Below are 20,381 nucleotides of genomic sequence, written 5' to 3'. Positions count from 1 at the left end.
AGTCATGGATTATATGTTTCTGGAATGTCATGGATTATATGTTTCTAGAATGTCAGTATAAGTTACATAATGTACCATCACTGAAATGATAATCTCCACAGAAAATGAATCAATCAACAATATCCCGCAAAAATGAGCTTTAACAAACATGATTTAACTTCATCTGACGCAAATTTAAGGTTTAATTTTTCGTAAAAATAAATTAGGGGCTTCAGATTTTGATAAAAAAATTTGAGATGAAAATAGAACTCAATACAAAAATTGTATTTGGAAATAATAGATGAAAGGAGATTACAAGAAGAAAAAACCTGTGAAAATAATCGATGAATGGACCACATCTGTTTTGTTTGAACGAAAAGGAGAACTCAGAAGAAGAAAAAGTCCAAGGAAGGAGATGGAAGGGATGGGAGGAAAAGACGAAGAGTATAAGGGGAAAATAAGAGGTTGTTGGGTTTTTCCCGGAATTTTTTTTGGGTGACGAGTTAACCATGATTAGTACTAATTAGGTTAATTTGGTTGACAATATTGAAATAATGTTATATTAGAGAAAATATATATTGTTAATGCTATTTTAGAGAAAGTGGAAGAAGTTTTGTTACCAATGAGAATTTACAAAAGTATAAGGCTACCGTAGAGAATTTCCCTTAATATAAAGAGATGAAATCTTTAATACCATAATTTGTAAATTACAAAATGTAACTTATTTATGAAAAATATGTATATTTTCTATAGGATATTTTTAAAAAGAAGTACATTCACATAATTCCTAAAATCCGTATGAATTTTTTTATTTTAAAAAGGACATGCGTACTCTATTTTTCTCTTTTCCTTCATGTTTTTCCGTTTGCACCCAAAAAAAATTAGTCATAACTTAATTTTCTATTTTTTGGCGAATAAGAGAGGCAAAACCCCCTAAATATAGTACGAGTAGTAGCTAAAAATGAATGAAAAAAAACATAAAACAAAATAAAAACGAAAGCAATAAACAACAATCATTAACCAACATCAAGACAAATCCTCAATTTGATGATGACGAGTTTATACAAGTTACTTAGGTGATCTGATTACGATATGTTAATACGAGTTACTCTGATGATTTAAGAACATAAGTAAAAAAAATTAAAAATAGATTGTTAAGATTGTTGGGTCCGTTAAGATTATTAAGATCACCATAAGTTTAAAAAACATAAGTAAAATATACGTTGAGTACGGTACGAATGTTATCAAATGTATAGATTATTTCGTATAGGAATATAGATCCAGCAACACTTAAGTAGTAACGATAATCAAAATATAGAGTACACAAAAATATATTATTAGAACTTTAGCAAATAATATTACGTCATTAATTTTTTAGTTACACAAAAATATAATATTAGACCATATTTTCTAATTGAATTTTTAATTTGCAATATAAAAGAAAATATTTAATTCACCATTTTGCTGTGACACGTGTTAGGAATTAATTGACTTCTCGTTTATTGCAGCGCAAATAATATGTTGACACGTGCAAGGGACTAGCCTTTTAACCATGGGGACTAAACTTTTCAAATTTATTATTTAATTTTGGCGAAATATACCTTACGGTTCCTCAACGGAAAAAAAAAAAAAAAGTTTGGGTCCTCGACAGTGAAAAATTGCAAAAGTGAGACCCCATTTTTGTTTTAACTTAAACATTTTATACAGAAAATGATCAAATAATAATTTTAGATCTAATCTAGTTTTTGATGTATCCTGCCATTTATCACTCTGTATCCTGTAAATACGGGTCTTCATCGGTCCAAACCGGACCGGACCGAAAATCGAAAGTTTGATAATTCAAGATCCGAAAACCAGACCGATTATACTTGAACCGAACCTGGAACGGACCGAAAAAATCGGTCCAAAACCCGGACCGGACCGGACCGGTTTGGACGGTTGTAGTCCTATTTCTAATTATTTTTTATATTTTCTAAAAATTATGGTAAAAAAAAAAATATAAAACCTATTGTTTTTAAGGCTTTTTTGGAATCTAAAATAAAATATGTCACAGTATAGTAATATTTACAACATATTAAAGGAAATAAATAAATCTTTAAATAAAAGTATTATATTTTATTAAGGACAAATTGGTCCGATCTAAAACCGGATTTTGAAACAGACCGGACCGGACAGAATCGAAAATTGATGTTTCTCGACCTGAAAATCGGACCGATTGCCTTCGGTCCGATCCATTTTTTCCTTTCCGGACCAATTTTTGCACACCCTTACCTGTAAAACGTGACTCACTGACTCCCGTCACCTGTTTTTCTCTCTCATAGGCCACCTACCCCACAACCACCTCCTCTGCCATCTACGGCATCGTACCGGCACTCGCCCATTTGCCGCCACTTCCGCCATGAAGTTACCAGACAACAAAACATGACATTTTCACGGTGTCACCGCCGCCACACAACACTAATTTCCCCATTCAACTGGAATTTCAGTGGTCAAACCGTTGGGAAATCTACAATTTGCGGAAGATTCATCGCCCTCCTGTTCATTTTGAGGTATAAATGCATTACAACTATCTGACTTGTGAATCTTGAAATTTCTCTTTCACACTCAAATCCATTCACTAGTAAAACTAGGTCGAAATTTTCGTAATTCTTGAGCAACATATTCAATTTATATTCAAAATCAAGGTGACAATGTTTGTCTTCATTTTGATTCTATTGTTTAGAATACAGAAATTTGATTGATAGGTAAATAATGACGAATTGGATGGATTTACAGATTTTTGCAATGGTTGAGAAATGTATAAGGAATTCAAGATACATGTACATACATGAGGCTGGAAATTGGCCTTCACAAACAGTTGATGTTCACCATTTAGTTATTCGAAGAAATCGCCGTCGGACTATAGTTGCTTGCTTCTTAGCCATTGTTTTACTGTTATATGCCTTCTATCTATTACTAGGACAGGTATGTTGGTGCATTCGAGCGACATCTCCTTTTATTTCTATGATTATCACCTTGTTGTGCATTTTTAAGGTTATGTTGGCCTAAGAATTAAGATTGATTGGAATATTAACTGTTGTTCATAATCGATGTTCGATTGTGTAGCTGGATATACTAGTTTCTGTTCTTCCTTGGTACATGATTATCGGTGTCACCTTTGTCAGATTATTGCGTGGGAAACTTGTTGAGAAAGGTGAGTGAACTGAGAATGTGCTTGGTTTTATTTATTGTTTGGTGGCTTGCTGTAATGAGCACTCTTTTGTTGCATAATTTCTTATGCAATTACCCATTGGTTGCTAGAGTAGTTTCTTTTGTCAAATGAGAATTGATGTAATCACAGGAATTGTTATCCTAAAACGAAATAATGTTGTTAGTTTTATTGTTGCTTCTATCTGGTGTTAGAGTTATTGGGAGTTCTTTACTGTAATTAGCAATACCTAAAAGAATAATTATGCTAATGACTTCCATCCTCATATGTGACACAGAGTCTATCGTGATCATTCCAGCATTTGGAGTCCAACTTGAAACCCATTACATAAGGTACTCTTCTGAATTACACTCTCTAATGAATTTGCTGATGTGACAATATATTAGAAGGATGAGGTTATTAAAAAGTTTAGAATATTATCTCTATAACAATGAAGTGAATACAAAAATAAAGTAGACACATAATGTATATTGGAATTAAGGCGGATCCTCTGTTTTGTTTTTCGATTATTGGACAACAATCTGAATGACAGTGGGATAAATGAAGTGGGAACTAGGAACATGAATGAAGAAGCATTAGTGCTGCTTAGAGGCTTAGAGTAGATTCCTGCCTAATCTTTGTTCTTTGGGAATTTCCTCCTAGCTGTCTTCTAGATTGTGTATAAACATTAAAACATTGCATACTTGAATATCCTCCGAAACTGTTCTGGTGTCAAGGGTAGCTTACCTCATTGCAGTATGCCAGTATCATATGCCATTTATTTGGTTTATATATTTGTAGACCCACATTATGTAGGTTTTCCTACATTTTAACAGTTGGATTCCTCAGATGTCAAGTTTCTCTTTTTTTTATCTTTCAATCATAAATTAGAGGAGACAGCGATGAAACATAACAGGATATGTGTTCTTTTTTCTTCTATCTTCATCTTTCCTTCTGTTTTTTCTCATAGTGGGAGAGCTGTCCGTCGCTTTGTCCCCATTGACAAGATTTTGAAGCCTATTCTTAATGAATGTGTGACACCGGTTACATGTTATTGGAGTTTAGCATTCCTTTTACATGATGAAGATGAATTGATGCTAGTCTTTAAGGTATGCTAATATCTTGTCTGTCACTTTCTCCTAAGTCAGTGCATGTTTTTGTGTGCCAGTAATTGTTGCTCTCCTTTGCCAGACATTGCAACCCCCACTTAAGATGTTGCTGCCAATTTGGAAGGCGCTTTGTGCTGCTACCGATTCCAGTGAAAGCTTAGAGTCACAATCAGATTTCCAGGGCTGAATTTGTAGCAAGGTTTGAAATGCAAGTCCATATAGGTCTTTGTGTGCCACTGAATTCTACAATCTAAGTCTACGTGGGACACAGGGTTGGTCGGGCTGATTGTGAAGCTCCTGGAAGCCACGGAAATATATCCCATGGTCTCCTCCATTTCCCTCTGCAAATCTTGTGTCTCTTGTTTTGGAAAGAAAGTCATACCCAAGCTTTAGCATATGGAGATTCAAGCGAAATTGTTCGAAATTGTTGAGTTTTGTATTGAAGCTGCAGCTTAACGTGCTTAGCAGTTAGAGGTTTCTTATGGGGATGAGACAGCTTGATGTGTTATTTGAATAGTTACTCTACTCTTGCATATAAAGAATTATACCCATATTTTAGAGTGTTGAAGGTTTTACTTCGTAGATAGTTTCTCAATCTTATCGTTTTAGAGGGTTACTACGAGCCTATAATAAGCCCATGACTGAAAATACCATGCTATATGGAGAAATATCATATTTCCAATCCAAATCCGCAAATTGGGAAAATGAAATAGATTTTTGGTTAACTTTTGCCCTAAGGAAACAAGTCAAGTTCCTAGAATTTGGGTTTGGAATGGTTGAACCTGATAAGTGATAACGACTAACGAGGTCTATAACTTGCCTTCACTAGAGTTTGTTTGGGGTGTTTGGTTCGCGGATTTTAGGTGTGAGGTATGGGTTTAGAATTGTCTAAACACATCCATCTGTTTGTTTGAAAATTTTAAGAGTTTCAAACCCATACCTCAAAGGCTCAAACCCCCAAGGTATGGGGTTTAGAAACCTGGGGGGATGGGTATGACTCATACCTTTACTCTAGGTATCAAATAAAAGGAAAACACTCATCCGTAAACCGAACCAAACACATGGTATTAAGAATCAAGTTCCAAACCCATACCACCTAGGGGGAGTTTGATTCGCAAGCTTGTATGGGGTTGGAGGGAATCATATCAAGGTGGTATGGTTTGGAACTTGATTCTTAATACCATGTGTTTGGTAAATTTGGGGATGATTTTTTTCCTTTTGTTTGATAGTTGGAGTAAAGGTATTAGCCATACCCACCTCCTCTCCTAGGTTTCTAAACCCCATACCTTGGGGGTTTGAGGTATGGGTTTAAAGTTCTTAAAATTTCCAACCAAACATATGGGATGAAGACCATTCTAAACAAATACCTCATACCTATAATCCGCGAACCAAACGCCCTCTAGATATCATTCCTAATTCCAAACTCATACCAGTGTGCGAACCAAACGATCTCTTAGTGCTTCTATAGTTGAGTTGAAGTTGGTGTGCATCAAAATGAAGCTCCAGAAACGAGTGCAAATGGATTCGCTGAGAGTTCAATCTCAAACTTGAATATATTTTTTTTTTTTTTTTTTTTGCGAATGAGCCACGAGGGCAATATAAATTACAAATGGGGGCAGGAAGATTCAGACCTGAGACCTATTGTACACAGACACTCAGTCTTAACCACTAGACCAAGACATCATTGGTTCACACTTGAATATGTGAGTCTGAATGATGATGTTTTCAAAGAAATCATTAAAGGTTGTCCTTTGCTTAAGGAATTACAAATTTCTAACTGTTTGGATTTCACTGAACTTTGGATATATTGAGGTTTGATAGAGAAATTATTGTTGACAAAGGTGAGATTATAAGAATCAATTGCCCAAGATTGTCGGCGTTCAACTATAGTGGATGTGTGAATGGTGTAGAGATTGTCAACCTTTCATCTCTAGCTGAGTTTGTGTTTCATCTTACAATTGCAATTACGACTTCAGAATTCACAGAGTTTCAGTCTAGTCTGATAAAACTTCTGCATGTCAAGATTGTTTCTCTATCATATGCACTTCTTCTTCTAATGATGGATATCTTCTGCTTTTGATGGCAAAAATGCCATCTTCAAATATTGGTTAACTGGAAGCGTGTGAATCTAAGAATTCAGTTGGAGGAACTTGTCTTAAATGACGTCCCATCATGGAACTCTGATTCAGCTTTTACTAGCCAAAGAACTCGGATTCGGCCTCTTAATTTTGCGTTTTACTTTCCCGCAAAGTTTATGTGGTTTGCAATAACGTTTCGTGAGACTACGTGACAATCAGAACTAACACAAATTCTTATTTAAAGGTGGTGTTAGTGTACAATAAATATTATAATTGGAGTAAAAATTAACTCAAAATGCTTTTTATTTTATTTATTTATTTATTTATTTTTGAGTGAAACAAAATGCTTAAAAATTACCTCTTTATAGGTGAAAGTTTTTGTTTTAATGATAAAATTGGAAATGCTGAATTACAAGAGAAAACAAAATTGCGTAAAGAAAAGCGACCTTTATATACATTTACCACCATATCAAGCTCAGTTTTTCATTCACAGCCTTTTACCATATTAAGTCTACGTTTGGCACGATCAAGAGTTATCTCCTTCCTGCAGAGTCCATGCCATGTATTCTTAGAACGTTCATGCCAGGATCCGAGCTGCAGGACCCCCTTTTGTAATACCTTCAGATTCACCAGAGGGACTGTAGTTGGCCTTCCGTGAGCACACTACATAAAGAAACTGTCAAAATAAACTCGGGATAAATCTGCAGAACAGAACCTAGAGATCCCCATGGTTTTGATTAGACTTACTTGAAAACACAATGATGTTCGCTTCAGCTCTTCAACTATGAGGGAACATTCTGACGGCATGAGTTTGTCCCCAAACATAATCGCACCTTCGGAATAAAAATCAAGTAATTACTAATGGAATATTGGCAGCAATGACTAGTAACATATCCAAGTCTTGTAACCAGACTATAATGGGCGTTCAAAGAACTGTACAAGATTCCTCTGTAATCAATTTCATAAAATACAAGCCATGTAGAAGTTTCAATCACAACTTGCAAGTTGCAAGGTATAATGACATGGAGCTTTTTTAAATTCACGCAGCAATAATGAAGTCATAATGCAGTGAAAGAGAGAAAATAAAAGAGGGAGTTACACAAGGATTTAAATTATACCCCTGCATGCTTTGTTGTTTAGGACTCGAACTACAGATGGTGGAATTGTTGATGATCCATCAGTGTCAGCAAGCTATTACAGTGGATCAACCAGAGTAAGTCAATTTTAAGCTTGGAGAAGACATTTATTGACCTAACAGATGCATATAACTGTATTAAAAATTGAGGTCAGATTATATGCTTACTTGCTCAAGATATTCCACTAAATCTGTATCAGACAAGTTTACACCCAAAATACATGGTACCTGAACACCAATTTATACATCAGAAATGACAAATATTAGATTCTCTTCCTACCTGTTCTCTATATCTCAATGGAGAGAAAAGATCACAGCTCACTAAGCATCAGATGTTTTACTGAACAACTTTGCTCAGGGCCACTTTGCAATTGCATAACAACGTGCTTCATACCTGGGGTACTATATGAACATTGTACACAACCCTAAATTTCTAGTCATCTCAGCTAACAACCTATTGATGTTAACTCTTAAATAGGTCACTCTCCAGAAAAATAGAATATTTTTTACCAGCAAGAAAAACCACATGAAGTGAACAATTCCTGTACACACTTTTTTTAGGGCTCTCAAAACAGTCAAAAGTGACCTTTTTGCAAGCTTTTACAAGTTTAGGATAACATTTCATACACCTAAAATCTTCCAAAATCATGTTCAGGGGATTTCCATACTGGCTTTTGTTGTAGCTGTCATTCTTCATCTCATGTACAGATTATTTCCCAAAGTCATCCATATAATGACCTCAGGTCCTCATACACTATAGGGGCCATTCTTGCCAGCATATTTATACAAGTAGAATAAGTTCCAAATTCAGATGTCATCACTGGACAGGCTTATCATGCGGATGTAAGTCCTCCACATACAACACAGAGTAATCACATAAGATACAACTGCGTGTGGTCGTGTACACTCATGGACTCAAGGTGATATTAGAGAAGTCAAGAGTTAATCTCACATCACAACTTAACATGAACTAGAGACAGACTAAGCGGGTTAATGCTCAGATATTTTTAACCTGTTACTTCAAAAGAGCTAACACAATTAACCCTTTTAAATAAATAGGTCGAGTCAGAGTTAAGTTTTCAAAAAAAAAGAAAAAAAAAAGAAGAGTACCTATTTGTTTGAAACCTACAGATTTTTTTACAATTTTGAAACATCATCTTAAATATCAAAATACTAAAAATAAGGGGTTGGCCAAAACTGAAGAAACACAATGGCACAACAAAGCAAAGCACAATAAAGTATTTTAGTGCTGAGATATACAGGTCAATGTGACAAAAATGATTGATCAAACAGGTCGAATAAGTTTCAAGTGTTTCGCCCTGTTAAATTGAATGGGTTGGGTTAGTTCAAGAGATTCTCAATCCATTTATCTTAATATGAACATGAACTTGACATAAGATAATTACATAAACCATTTTCCAGCTCTGAATAATAGGCTAAAAATGGGCAACTAAGCAGGCATAACCGGAAACCTAAGCACCGTGACCCAGCAACCTCTGGCCCAAAAATTATAAGGTGAAATGAACTCTACTGCGTAATAAGATCCCCAAAAAAAAGGGAAAACATAAACTACTTGAAAGCAAACTCTTTAAATTCAATGACGGGATTGTCAACAATAACAAAAATTTAGATGATGCTTTGAATTGGAAGTCAAGAATAGCTGGTGGATGAAATAGTATGATTACCGCAATAAGTGTGAGAGCAGATGCCCGCTCATTTAAAAAACTTAGATTCCTGCAAAAAATGATAAATAAATACAAAAGTTATTTTGAAGTGAGAATATTGACTGCATCTTACTGAAAGCTCGGACTGCTTAATGGGACGCAGAGCATAATGTTAAACTATTAGCTTGAAAAGCATCTAACCTGATTCTCATAGAGAAAACTCATAGGGTTTTCTAAGTGTGCTTATTCAAATGTTCCAAGCATAAATCTTTCCTATATAAGTTGGACTTGGACATTGATTCATATTTTGTAATAAGGAAAATTGCTGCACTTTATGTCTTCTGTACGAGGTGTGTCCTATGTATGCAAGTACTAACGTGGGTGTCTCTTCTGGTCTGCTGTGTGTGCGCATGCTTTTGCTTTAATACTAAAGCCCTGAGGTTTTTGTGTGAGTGTGCATATATGGACCATGTATGCATGCATGTAGATGTGCATGAGTGCAAGAAAAGGGGTAGAAAAAAGGATAAGCATATGGAGAAAAAAGATTACTTTGCAAATGATCCAGAATCTTGAGAGAAAATGTTGCATATCCATCCCCAATGCTTTATGTGATCAGCATAATTGCACAGTAGCTGGTAGGCCATTTCAGGTAAAACCTACAATTGAAACTTCTGCACTCAGATAAAGTTACAAATAAATCAAGAGAGACCTCTGCCTCTCTAGTCTCTCCACCATTCACTTCCCCCTCTCAGCAGAATTTCCATCATACCAAATCTTTCTCTTTATCCAGATAGTTTATTGACTTCAATTCACCAGAAAGAACCTGAAAACAAACCATACAGCTATAAGCTTTACAATGTCTTAAGAACTCCACCCCACCCCCAGGCCTCCAACAAAAAAAAAAGAAAAAGAACCATACAATAATGGTGGTACCTTGTGACGCATTTCTTCAAGTCGGATTCTCTCATCTGCAGCATGCTGAAAAAGAGGCCAACATCAGGTCATAGATCCCACCGTATGCTTAAAGGCATTGATGTGTAAGACAAAGTTACCCATTAAAATGAAGTAGCAACTCAATGCCAAAAGAAATATTCGTACACAAGTGGACTCCATCCTTAGAAATATGATAAGAAGCAGCCAACGTGACGGACCTGATCAATTACTGCTAAGGTTCCATTCGCCACAATTGGAATATATTTATTATCAATCTGCACAAGCACCTTTGCTTTCTGCAAGCCATTTCTATTGATAGATTTCGGAACTAATGAATCCCCAGCAATATCAAGCATACAAGAGTGAATATCCAGTATTTCATTTTCCGCTTTAAGGTCATTTAACCTATCTCCAGCCTGTATCAACAGTTTGAAGAGGCACTTAGTGTCTGTTAAATATTTGCAGTACAAATCCATCATATCTTCAGATTTAACTTACTCTTAGACAGTTGGCAATCTCCTTAAATCTAGTATCTGGGCAACCTTCTCGCCACTTAGTTTCTGAAGTTTCAGAATCCTGAAAGTCCTTCAAGTAGCCTACAGTGTTCGCAGAGACAATGAGATTTGCAAAATTGCAAATTAATAAAAAAAACCAAGGATTTAAGGAATGGCAAGTAAGAAGTAAGAACTCTTTACTAAGACTTGTGAATCAAATCAATAATAGATGTAAAGAAAAACGCCTTGCCACTGGTTAAAATAATAAGAAAATGAATATCCTGAAGTCAATACCCACATCTTCCTCCACATTGCAGAAATAGGTGCAAAGGATACACAGTTTTAAGAGGCATTATTTCAAAAGAAAAAAAAAAACGGAACTTGATTTATTCCTCCACATTAGTACATAACTATTCAGGAATATCTAAAACCACTTTCTTCAAGGTAGTCACATAGTACATAACTTGGGTGTGTATCTTTTGTTAAAAAGTGGAATGGAACTTGATTTATTTATTTATTACGTGTTATATTCATTCTAAAATATGTTCCTTCAATGATTGGTTATTTGGGTAATACATAGATAGAAAAGGCAAGGAAAGAAGTGCCTCAATCATATAGCATTCTCAACACTCTTTCAAAAGTAAATAGGGGCTTTATTTTTGGACCATGAGTAACTATATTTACAAGTAAAAACAGATATGCAAAAAAGTATACCAATGCTGAAACAGGCAGCCTCTGTTTTGCCATCTAGTGACCAAGCACTAGTAGCTTGTGTGATATTTGAGGTATCGTCCCCCTTTTGTCTGGAAAGCCAGCAGTATTTTGAAAAAAAAATGAAGGTTAAGCGTTCAAATATAAGCATGAATGTTAAGCAGACGCAGAAAATAAGAAATACTACACACATACTCGACAAAGAACAGGGAATCTTCCCCAAATCTCATCTCTTCATGCTGGGAACTTATACTAGAAGACGGTGCTGGTATAAGTGGGTTCTTCGACTTGGCATTTTCTGAACACAACAAAAATGTGATCTTAGTTCATCCAAACTTACACTGTTAAGAACCCTACAACCGCAGAAGCCATATCTACGAATTGCAATACCTGAGACAGTACAAACTTGAGGAGCTGTCCGCAAGTCCGAATTTTCAGTTGGAGAAATCAATGAACTCTTTACTGAGAGAAATCTCTTTCTGCCCCTAAAAAATGGAGGAGCTGAATGGCTTCTTCTTGGTCTCACAGAGCTTCCTGATTCCAAAGAGCTGTGATTTTGTTCATAAACTTCACATCTTGGATGATCAAGTTTGGGGCGTTTACCATCAGTTCCAGATGAAAAACACGGTGATGGTTTATATGAACTTAATTTTCTTTGAAAATCTAGACATGGAGAAATTGTTTCATTTGTTACCGTAGAGTCATGTCTGGCAATAAGTAGGCCATCAGGACTGTCATAACTCCTCCCTGACCTTTCAGTAGGAATACTATCCTGCCCAAACTCTTGAAATCTTTGCAGATCCATTTGGATTCCTTTGTTGGAGGGTAAAAATGGACTCCAGCAGACTGATGAGTCTCTACGCCTTCTGTCTGGAGATGGTGAATATATGTCTTCAAACAAGGGAACACCAAAGTTTACAGAGGACATTTTATCAACATTATTATGCCCATGTGGGGAAAATTCCCAACTGGCTTTTTCAACCTCTGTGTATTCATTTGTAAAGAGAGATGTAGAATTCAAACAACTTGTTGAAGTGAAATTTGTATTGCTACACCTATTACCAAGACCGGCGCTATAAAATTCATCCTTTTCATAATTAGACTGCTCAAAAGCATCACTATTTCTTACTCCTGGCTTCCTCTCAAAACCTTCATTCTGAATAAAATTGTCAAAATCCCAACCTTTCACTTTCAGGAAAGGATATGTAGTTGCAGATTGCAGACAAAAGTTTTCTGGTGAGCAAGGGAAGAGCGATGCGCCTGGTTTACTTGGAGACTCTAAATGGTACTCTCTGTCAAAGGATCTTACACAGGAAGGCAATGAATAGTCACATTCCATATGATCCAGATCAAGACCTTTCCTTGTACGGCATCCTATATAGGATTGAGGGAGTGGCCAAAGATTTGTCACCTCACTCTGACACTGAGCTCGTTGATGAATATGAAAGTTCCGACTAAGACTATCAGCATCTTCATTTTCATAGGAATTGTTACAGTTTCTATTAGCCTTAAAATTGTCAGTCTGAAACTGGTACTCCTTATCACAGTCCAGAGGTGTATGAAGTGAATTTTCCCACGAGTAACTTCGCAAAAGAAACTCCCTCTGATCATCATTAGCCCTATTCCTGTCATTCTCTGGCATGTACTCAAAACTCCCAACGCTTCCTATTTTATGGTTACGAACAAATGGAGTTTCTACACTGGCTTCATCCTGCCATCTTGAACTGGAAAGACAATTGTTTGCATAATTGGCCTCTTTATCCATAGTACTGATATCATTTCTTAAAAGATCTCTATTCGCCAGTCCGTTATCAGGATCTAACAGATCAATGCCAATACCATCCCTTACATTAAAGATACTGTTAGAGTGACCAGTAAAATCTGTCCGATGAAGGAACTCCTTCTCGGTGTCCGATTCCCCAAATTTTGCAGTGATTCTTTCTGGATTCGTGCGTTGTCTACAATTGTTCTTCCAAACAGACAAGTTGCCGCAGTCTTCTACGGGCATTCCCAGTGAATCTTCAGTGCATGCATGCTGATCCTCAGTGTTCTGGATCCTACGTCTCTTTGTAGAATTTTCACAGGTCTTCAACCACCAATCTGCATCAGCAAAAGTTTACTACTATCATCTCAAATAATAAATAAGCACTGTTCTTTTTCCCCCTAATAGAACAGCTGAGAAGAGAAAGAACAAATTTTCCCTGTCTAGGCAACAAATGTTGCATAACTATCGATGGCTACTTTCTCAAGAAACAACACGAAGTAAAGATACAACTAAAATCATCAAATAGGAACAGAGAACCTTTTTCCTCACAAGAAGTCTTTTCAACTACTTTCTTTATGTCATCTTTCCTGATGTGGTCAGCTTCAAGATTATGAGAAATCCCTGTCGAGAAAGAAACACAATGACATGTGGCAGTCAAACTCCCTAAAAACACAAGCAAGCAATATAAACAAACAAAAACTACAATCTTACCCCTTTTTACTTCCTTACTCCACATGGGCGTGACTGATTTTTCCACAAATGCAAGTACAGGAACCCAATCCTGCAATACCATACAAACGCTTCACAGGCTACAAAAGTATAAGAGTACCCTGGTCACACGGTAGGCAGCAAATGAAGGAATAAGAAGATATACTAAAAGACTGGAATCAGATAGGTCCTTCACTTTCACCAAGATCAGATCAGATAAAAGCTAAAATATAATATTAGTACAGGAATAGAATTCATTCATTACTTTAATGATAAGAGGAATGTTCTAGGCCTTTAAAAACTCATAACTTGAAGTACTCAAATCAAATCCCTGCCTACATTTGGAAGTATGAATTTTGAAGTACACGTGAAGTTATTGTACTGTATTCAATTCCTGGTCAATTAATATCACTGTATTTATTTACCAGAAGTAACCAAGAACACATTGTACTTTCCCAAATGGATAGTTGATACATAGAACTATTGTTTGAGGACTGGATGTGAGAAGGGAAAAAATCCTTTACTTTGATCAAGGTGTGTTACTCTTCTGTTCTTTTACATTGTTAATCACAACATAAGGGACAAGATGATTAAACTTGCACATGCCGATATTGTTAAAATTAAAAAGACAAATAAGCATAACGAACATTTACGTGTTACAATGTCAATAAAAACTTGGAAGCTACCGAGCTTATCCAGCTAAGTGGTGACTGCTCAATAATCCTTTATATATTAATTAGCATAAAAAGTACAGACATTATGTTTCCTAGTCAAAGTAAGAGTACAGCAGCAGTACTAGAAAGTAGTTTGCAGCTTTCAAAATCATCTGCAACTAGTCTAAGGTAGACACGGTATGACAGTACATTCACACTGTGCTGCTCACTGCCTGCTGCCAAAAGGAACTCAGGTTAAATTGATAAGGAAATCTATGTGACTGTGAAGTCATGTTTCCTTCCGTTCCGTATGGATAAACATCAGACAGAAACCTCCACATATATATCTTTAATAAGAATGTAACGAGCCATTATGGCCTTCGCCTGAAAAATACACAGCCCAGTAACACAGCTTTTGCAACTATTTCAGAATTACAGTTATTTTCTAATAAAGCCTGCACACATACCAATCAGAATGCAATGTCAAACAATAAAAAAAGATACCTTAAATTCGACAGATGCCCTTGAAAATTCAAGATTCAGATCGTACGAATGGAGAGGACAGATTAGATTCAAACAGTACAGTGGACCTTGAGGCTGACCTCTCTTTCCACCTCGGTCACCTCCCAACTGGTCATGGCACATATCCGCCAGATGATTCAGGAGCTTATGAATTGGGCCTTTAACCACAAACCTGGAGTTGACATCTGCATATGTTAAGGTCCATAGAATTCAAAGGATGATTGGCTCAACTTCCACATAAAATTCAAAGTTCTGATAAGTACAATTTTGGATACATATATATTGAATGACCTGCAAAACATTATCAATCTGTCAGAAACAGATTTTGATGACGGTTAGTTTACACTTTAATAGTTAGAACATACGGAGTATGTAAAAACAGGCTTACCTTTGATGAGAAAGAACTCGACAGAGAAGACACGTATCCTGTAAGTTTTAACGGTCCTTCTGAAAAGCTCATCTTGTATAAACTAGCGGCTTCGATACCAAAATTGCTGCACATAAGTGACAAAGGAGAAGGGCTACTACGTGTGCAAAGCAGTTCATCTTCACTGCATTTGGACACCATTAGACAAAAAGCATATCAACCCAAAAAAAGAAAAGAAAAAGAAAATATTATCTCTATACAGTGGACGCACCTCTCCATATCAATGACTTTGAAGGAAATATTAGGCAACACAAGGGCAATCCGTAACGCAGATTTTTTAACTGAGTGCAGAACTTTCTTGACACTAGAGCACAGATGCAACAACAATACAAGCATATAATTAATCCAGGATCCCCAAACATTATCTGTAAACAATTACTTAGTATAACTAAAAAGAAGGGTACCTGTGCTGCATTTGTCTTCTCCGTACAGGTTGATTGTAAAATAAATCACGAACAATTACTGCAAATTTGAATTGTCAAATTTTCCAAATTTGAAAACACAAATATCAGTGACAACATTTCCCAACTGCTTGAAAGTGTAAAAAGCGGAAAGTTGTGCAAGAAGGAGACATTAGTCCACTACGTAATGTCACCTGTGATAGAAAATGTGTGCAACATGCATTTTACATAAGAGGGTTAAACCGTTAAAACAACCTGTACAAGAATTGAAAAAGGGCATCGTTTTGTGGATCTAATAACCATGACATTAAGTAGGGATCTTTTGGACATGACCGCCTTAATTGTGTGGAAACATACAATACAACAATAGGGGACCATGAACAGAGCGACTCCTGACCAATTCAGAGTTGAATCAGCTAAATTTATGCTTAACTCATTTTGTGAATGAGCCTAATTCAAACTCAATATTGTAGTTTGAGAACTCGAATTCAGTTGAATACGGCTCATAGGTGACTTAAGAAAAATAATACTCCCTCCCTAACACAATACAGTGCATAGAGAAAATGATACAGTATTTCTAAGAGGTATTATAGCCAACCATTTTTTTTTCCTATAATAGTGCGAGAAAAGTAGATGTGATTAAAAAAAGTGGGTAGTATATTCAGAAGACACAGCAAAATAGGTGCCCAAGGAGATAGTAGATAATTTTTTTATATTGAGGAGAGGGGTGGGGGGAAAGCAAATGTGGAGATAGTGGTCACACGCCAAAATAGAGCTTTAAATGCATTATATTCTTAGCACGGCCTACCAGAGCCAAAGATTTTAGATATAAATTGCTACATGATATCTAGAAAGTCCAATGTTGGGTCGAAATAAGCACTATGTCAACCCAAAAAAGCGCACACATTTAAAGACATAGGTTAATAATAACACCATAAAAAGAATCACCTTACCAGTTGTGCCAACATTTTGCCTATCATCATCAATACTGAGACAAAGGCATTTACGACCCTGAAGAACAACCCAAATGTGATAGTGACCAAGAAAATAGATCAGATTATGCCACGTATATTCAGACACTATGAAAATGAAACATGGACAGTAAGTCATACACTCATACTTGCCTTCATGACTTTGCGATACCCATTGGGCCTCCCCTGAACTCTTGTTACAACTTCCACTAAAGAGATGTCAGCAATTGAGCACAGAACTTCTCCACGAAATCCAAAGCTTCCCACAAAATCATCTTTTTCATGAAAATGCCGAAGTTTTGATGTTGCTGCATAAAAGTAACCATGAATCCACACGAGATATCAAGGGGGGGAAGAAAAAAAAAACATTTGAGAAATGTAAGGAGACATCTCAAGCAAAATCTAAAACTACTAGTTTATTTAATCAGATGCGTGGAAAAGAGGCTCTTTGGTTCCACGAGAAGAATAGATGTCTAGTCAGCAGGTAGCATACAGCACAAAGATTAGTTCTATAAATAGTCAACAACCCCATACACTACTAAATCACACTTATTTCTTTGTACGAAGTCATTAGGTCCACCGGAATATTTTTTATTTTTCTTCAAACTATTTGCTATCGAAATACAAAAAAAGAAGCCGAAAGCATGTGTATACAAATCATGTCCAAGCTAAATGTAAAGATTCAGACATATATAATATGTTCTGGTAAGTAGGATGTTTACTTTAGATCCGCCAGCATGTATAACAAGTAGCCGTTAAGAGTAATATTTCCCTTATTTAAGAGGTTGCAGAATCAAGCAGACGACAAAATATAGTATTTCTCGGCATAATAGAAATGGGTATAATCTTGGAAAATCTTAAACTCCAGTTGAGTGGGAACAAATATTGGCCTATTGAATCAGGTGCTTCACTTCGCCTCATAACTGGGGAGATCTTGATATTTGCAATGCATAAACACATGAAACAAAAGCATTTTGCTAATTCTCAATACCATCCTGTTGATAGTTAAAGCAAGATATGACTTGGTAACCGTCAATATCTTCTCTCTAAATTCAAAATTGTAATGATTTCAACTAAGAGAAGACAGAACTAGGACGTCAAAATAATCAACCATTCACACTTGGTAGCAGAGATGTCTGGAGGTTCGTCATTTGTGGTACATACACTTCTTAGACACGACATACATGGTATTATAAAAGTATGGAAAGACATGGGTTAAACCAAAGAGAAGCCCTTGTTACCATATCGTTCTCCCAGCAGCACCAGTCCATCCCGGCTAATACCAGATCCTGCATAATCAGCACATATACAAGCCAATAAGTGCTCTGATCAACTAGATACAGTATCCTGACACAACTTAGCAGAGAATGTTACGTACCATCATCTTCTACTTTAATATAGCCATTGTTAACAGCTACAGATACAGATACCTGAAACAATACAATGACCATTAAAATCCATATATACAGTACCATATACATTGGCAACGAAAACTAAGGATGGTCCATCTTCTTCAACATAATCAAAAGGGTAAAAGTCATAGAGACTGACCTATTTAACCATACAATAATGGAAGAATAAATCCAATATCACACAGTATGCTTGTCAATCTTAAGGGTAATCTTTTTATGTAAAAAAATAATTTAAAAAATAGCTCTGAGTCGAGAACATTCTGTGGATTTCTGTTCTAATCGATACAGAAAATTGCTTGTAACTACTTATGTAAAAAAGAGATAACGTACCTTTGTTGCACCAGCATCTAAGCTGTTATATATGAGCTCTTCAACAACAGTTGTTAAACAGCTGATGATGAACCCTGAGCGCACTATACTTTGAACAGCCTCTGACAAAGGTTTGATGGTTTCCATCAAAAGAATGCCACAAGTTAACCAATCTCTTTTGCCATCCAAACTGAAACTTCCATTTAGTTACTGAATGTTACTTGAGGGAAAGAAAAACAAAAGGTGCAACTTAAATAAATCTTGTACTAATATCAAAGTAAAGCATGCCATGATTGTCATCGCTTGAAATCCCTTATTAGCTATATTCTCATTTTAGATTAAATATATAGAACTTTTATGTTTCAACGTATTGTGAAAGCCCAAATCAATTTGGCTGTCTAAGCTTCATCATTTCATATTTCCCTTTAAATGTCCTATTTTTACACTTACATCTATTTTATAGATTTAGGCCATTTAGCTGACATATATGATCAATATACTCTATAATACAGCACTAAAGAGGAAACCACTAAAGCACGTTTTCCCTGCTGAAGTTCCCTCCAAACTAAAGCAGAAATATCAAATGATTGCATGGAAGATGTATAAAGGGATCTATTAATTGGGCATTGACTAATATGATAATATAAGGCCCAATTTGTAAATGATATATAAAAAATTATAGTGTTAGTTAACTAATTCTTTCATTTACTATTTTTTAAAAATAAAACGAGCATGGCTGTGGCATTACTAGTGTCTAACAAAAGCAAATGCATCTCTTGAACTTCTTTCCTAAAAGATATCATCCAATCAGCAAGTACTCCTATTAGCTAACGATGCTCGCCTCAAGCCCACAAACATACCCAGATAATTATTAACACAGGCATTGGCATGAAAAGAAAAACGACGACTAGAAACATGTACTATGGAGCATTTACATGCATAAAAACTAAGTAATTAATCAATCAACGTCCATTTCCCATCAAAATTCTAACAAGTTCTTGTATGTGAAAACCCTGATTTGGGGATTTACTTTGATAAATCAATAATCGAAAATTAAAAACCCTAATCCACAATTGAGTGTCAAGTTTACAACCTCTGCACCAATCAGGACCCCATTTTTAAAACCGGTTGAAACCAAAACCATAGATCAAAATTATCGATAAACCCAGTTCCAGATGAACAAATTATAGGAAAATGAAAATTAGGGTAACATCTAATTGCACCAATCAGCAAGCAGGGGCAACAAACAAAAGCCATTGAAGTGAATAAATTTCAGAAATGAGAAGTGAATTGAAGTACCTTAGTAATCGGAGAGTTGAGGAGTAGAGAAATGTTACTTGAAGTTAAGTAGAAAGAAATTCGACTGTTGCTAATGGCACCTGATATTTGTCGCCGTCGTCAGCAAATGAGCAAACTTGAGAAAAACAGAGAGAGAAAGAGAGTCTGGTCTGTACTTTGTATTTCTAGCTTGTACGCGTCTACTTCCCTACTTTCAGTCTTTCACCGCCAAAAGGATTCTCAAAGGGGAGTACTATACATATGCAGTCTGTTTTACTTGGCGCAACCCTTTTTACTTTCATTTTTTTCATTCTAAAAAAACTCTATCCTCACTTTTATTATTTTTTCTCAACCGTTTTTGATATTATTTTGGTTTAAATAAATTTGTTTTTTTATTTAGTTTCATGTGTATCTAATCAAATTAGAATAAATATTTAGATTGCAATGGACGACATTTTTGACTTGGAATTTAGGTAATTTTGGTTTTTTTTCCTGTTTTTTCAAGTCTTTTCATACAACTTGTATGGAATTAACACTTCTATTTTGTACATATTGAACAAAATATAGTTAACTATTTCATACAGATTGAACAAAATGTAATTAACCATTTCTTACAGATTGAATATAACAGAACTAAGTATTCCG

The 20,381-nt window shown here is 35.7% G+C and overlaps 2 protein-coding genes across 10 annotated transcripts; one reads left to right on the top strand and one right to left on the bottom strand.

Annotated features, from left to right (window-relative positions):
- The first annotated feature begins 2,238 nt into the window (after positions 1-2,238).
- LOC110775245 (uncharacterized) lies at positions 2,239-4,857 on the top strand. The gene is made up of 6 exons (XM_021979853.2): positions 2,239-2,528; positions 2,755-2,943; positions 3,085-3,172; positions 3,465-3,519; positions 4,137-4,275; positions 4,358-4,857. Exons 2-6 carry the CDS (start codon positions 2,764-2,766, stop codon positions 4,460-4,462), a joined length of 567 nt encoding a protein of 188 aa, XP_021835545.1. The 5' UTR covers positions 2,239-2,528; positions 2,755-2,763; the 3' UTR covers positions 4,463-4,857.
- Positions 4,858-6,667: 1,810 nt separating this feature from the next.
- LOC110775240 (DNA mismatch repair protein MLH3) lies at positions 6,668-19,960 on the bottom strand. 9 transcript variants are annotated; one of them, XM_021979847.2, is made up of 26 exons: positions 19,758-19,956; positions 18,480-18,654; positions 18,116-18,167; positions 17,979-18,026; positions 16,891-17,045; positions 16,720-16,777; positions 15,770-15,827; positions 15,577-15,669; positions 15,327-15,489; positions 15,214-15,247; positions 14,921-15,123; positions 13,767-13,836; positions 13,593-13,676; positions 11,681-13,390; positions 11,486-11,588; positions 11,294-11,382; positions 10,584-10,681; positions 10,304-10,501; positions 10,086-10,130; positions 9,922-9,975; positions 9,702-9,808; positions 9,174-9,222; positions 7,657-7,716; positions 7,472-7,544; positions 7,101-7,186; positions 6,668-7,016 (listed from the first exon to the last, which is right to left on the bottom strand). In XM_021979847.2, the coding sequence occupies exons 2-26, from the start codon at positions 18,603-18,605 to the stop codon at positions 6,837-6,839; spliced, it is 3,996 nt and encodes a 1,331-aa protein (XP_021835539.1). In that variant the 5' UTR covers positions 18,606-18,654; positions 19,758-19,956; the 3' UTR covers positions 6,668-6,836. The 9 variants fall into 9 exon arrangements, 7 of the variants coding, with proteins under 7 accessions (XP_021835539.1, XP_021835538.1, XP_021835540.1 ...); XM_021979846.2 differs by having other exon boundaries at positions 18,480-18,648; XM_021979848.2 differs by having other exon boundaries at positions 15,214-15,229; positions 18,480-18,648; positions 19,758-19,955.
- Positions 19,961-20,381: the final 421 nt, after the last annotated feature.

This window comes from Spinacia oleracea, chromosome 3 (genome assembly GCF_020520425.1).
Source record: "Spinacia oleracea cultivar Varoflay chromosome 3, BTI_SOV_V1, whole genome shotgun sequence".
In the NCBI taxonomy this organism is placed as follows: domain Eukaryota; kingdom Viridiplantae; phylum Streptophyta; class Magnoliopsida; order Caryophyllales; family Amaranthaceae; genus Spinacia; species Spinacia oleracea.
The sequence above is the reverse complement of the archived record's forward strand: the minus strand, read 5'-3'. Positions and strand labels throughout refer to the sequence as shown.

Excerpts from the sequence above, each read along its gene's own strand:
- LOC110775245 (XM_021979853.2), top strand. The coding sequence starts at position 2,764 with ATGGTTGAGAAATGTATAAGGAATTCAAGATACATGTACATACATGAG. Across the intron at positions 2,944-3,084 it reads TCTATCTATTACTAGGACAG|CTGGATATACTAGTTTCTGT; the intron begins GTATGTTGGTGC and ends TCGATTGTGTAG. Across the intron at positions 3,173-3,464 it reads TGGGAAACTTGTTGAGAAAG|AGTCTATCGTGATCATTCCA; the intron begins GTGAGTGAACTG and ends TATGTGACACAG.
- LOC110775240 (XM_021979847.2), bottom strand. The coding sequence starts at position 18,605 with ATGGAAACCATCAAACCTTTGTCAGAGGCTGTTCAAAGTATAGTGCGC. Across the intron at positions 15,490-15,576 it reads AAAGTCATTGATATGGAGAG|TGAAGATGAACTGCTTTGCA; the intron begins GTGCGTCCACTG and ends GTCCAAATGCAG. Across the intron at positions 15,248-15,326 it reads CGAGTTCTTTCTCATCAAAG|ATTGATAATGTTTTGCAGGT; the intron begins GTAAGCCTGTTT and ends TGTTTCTGACAG.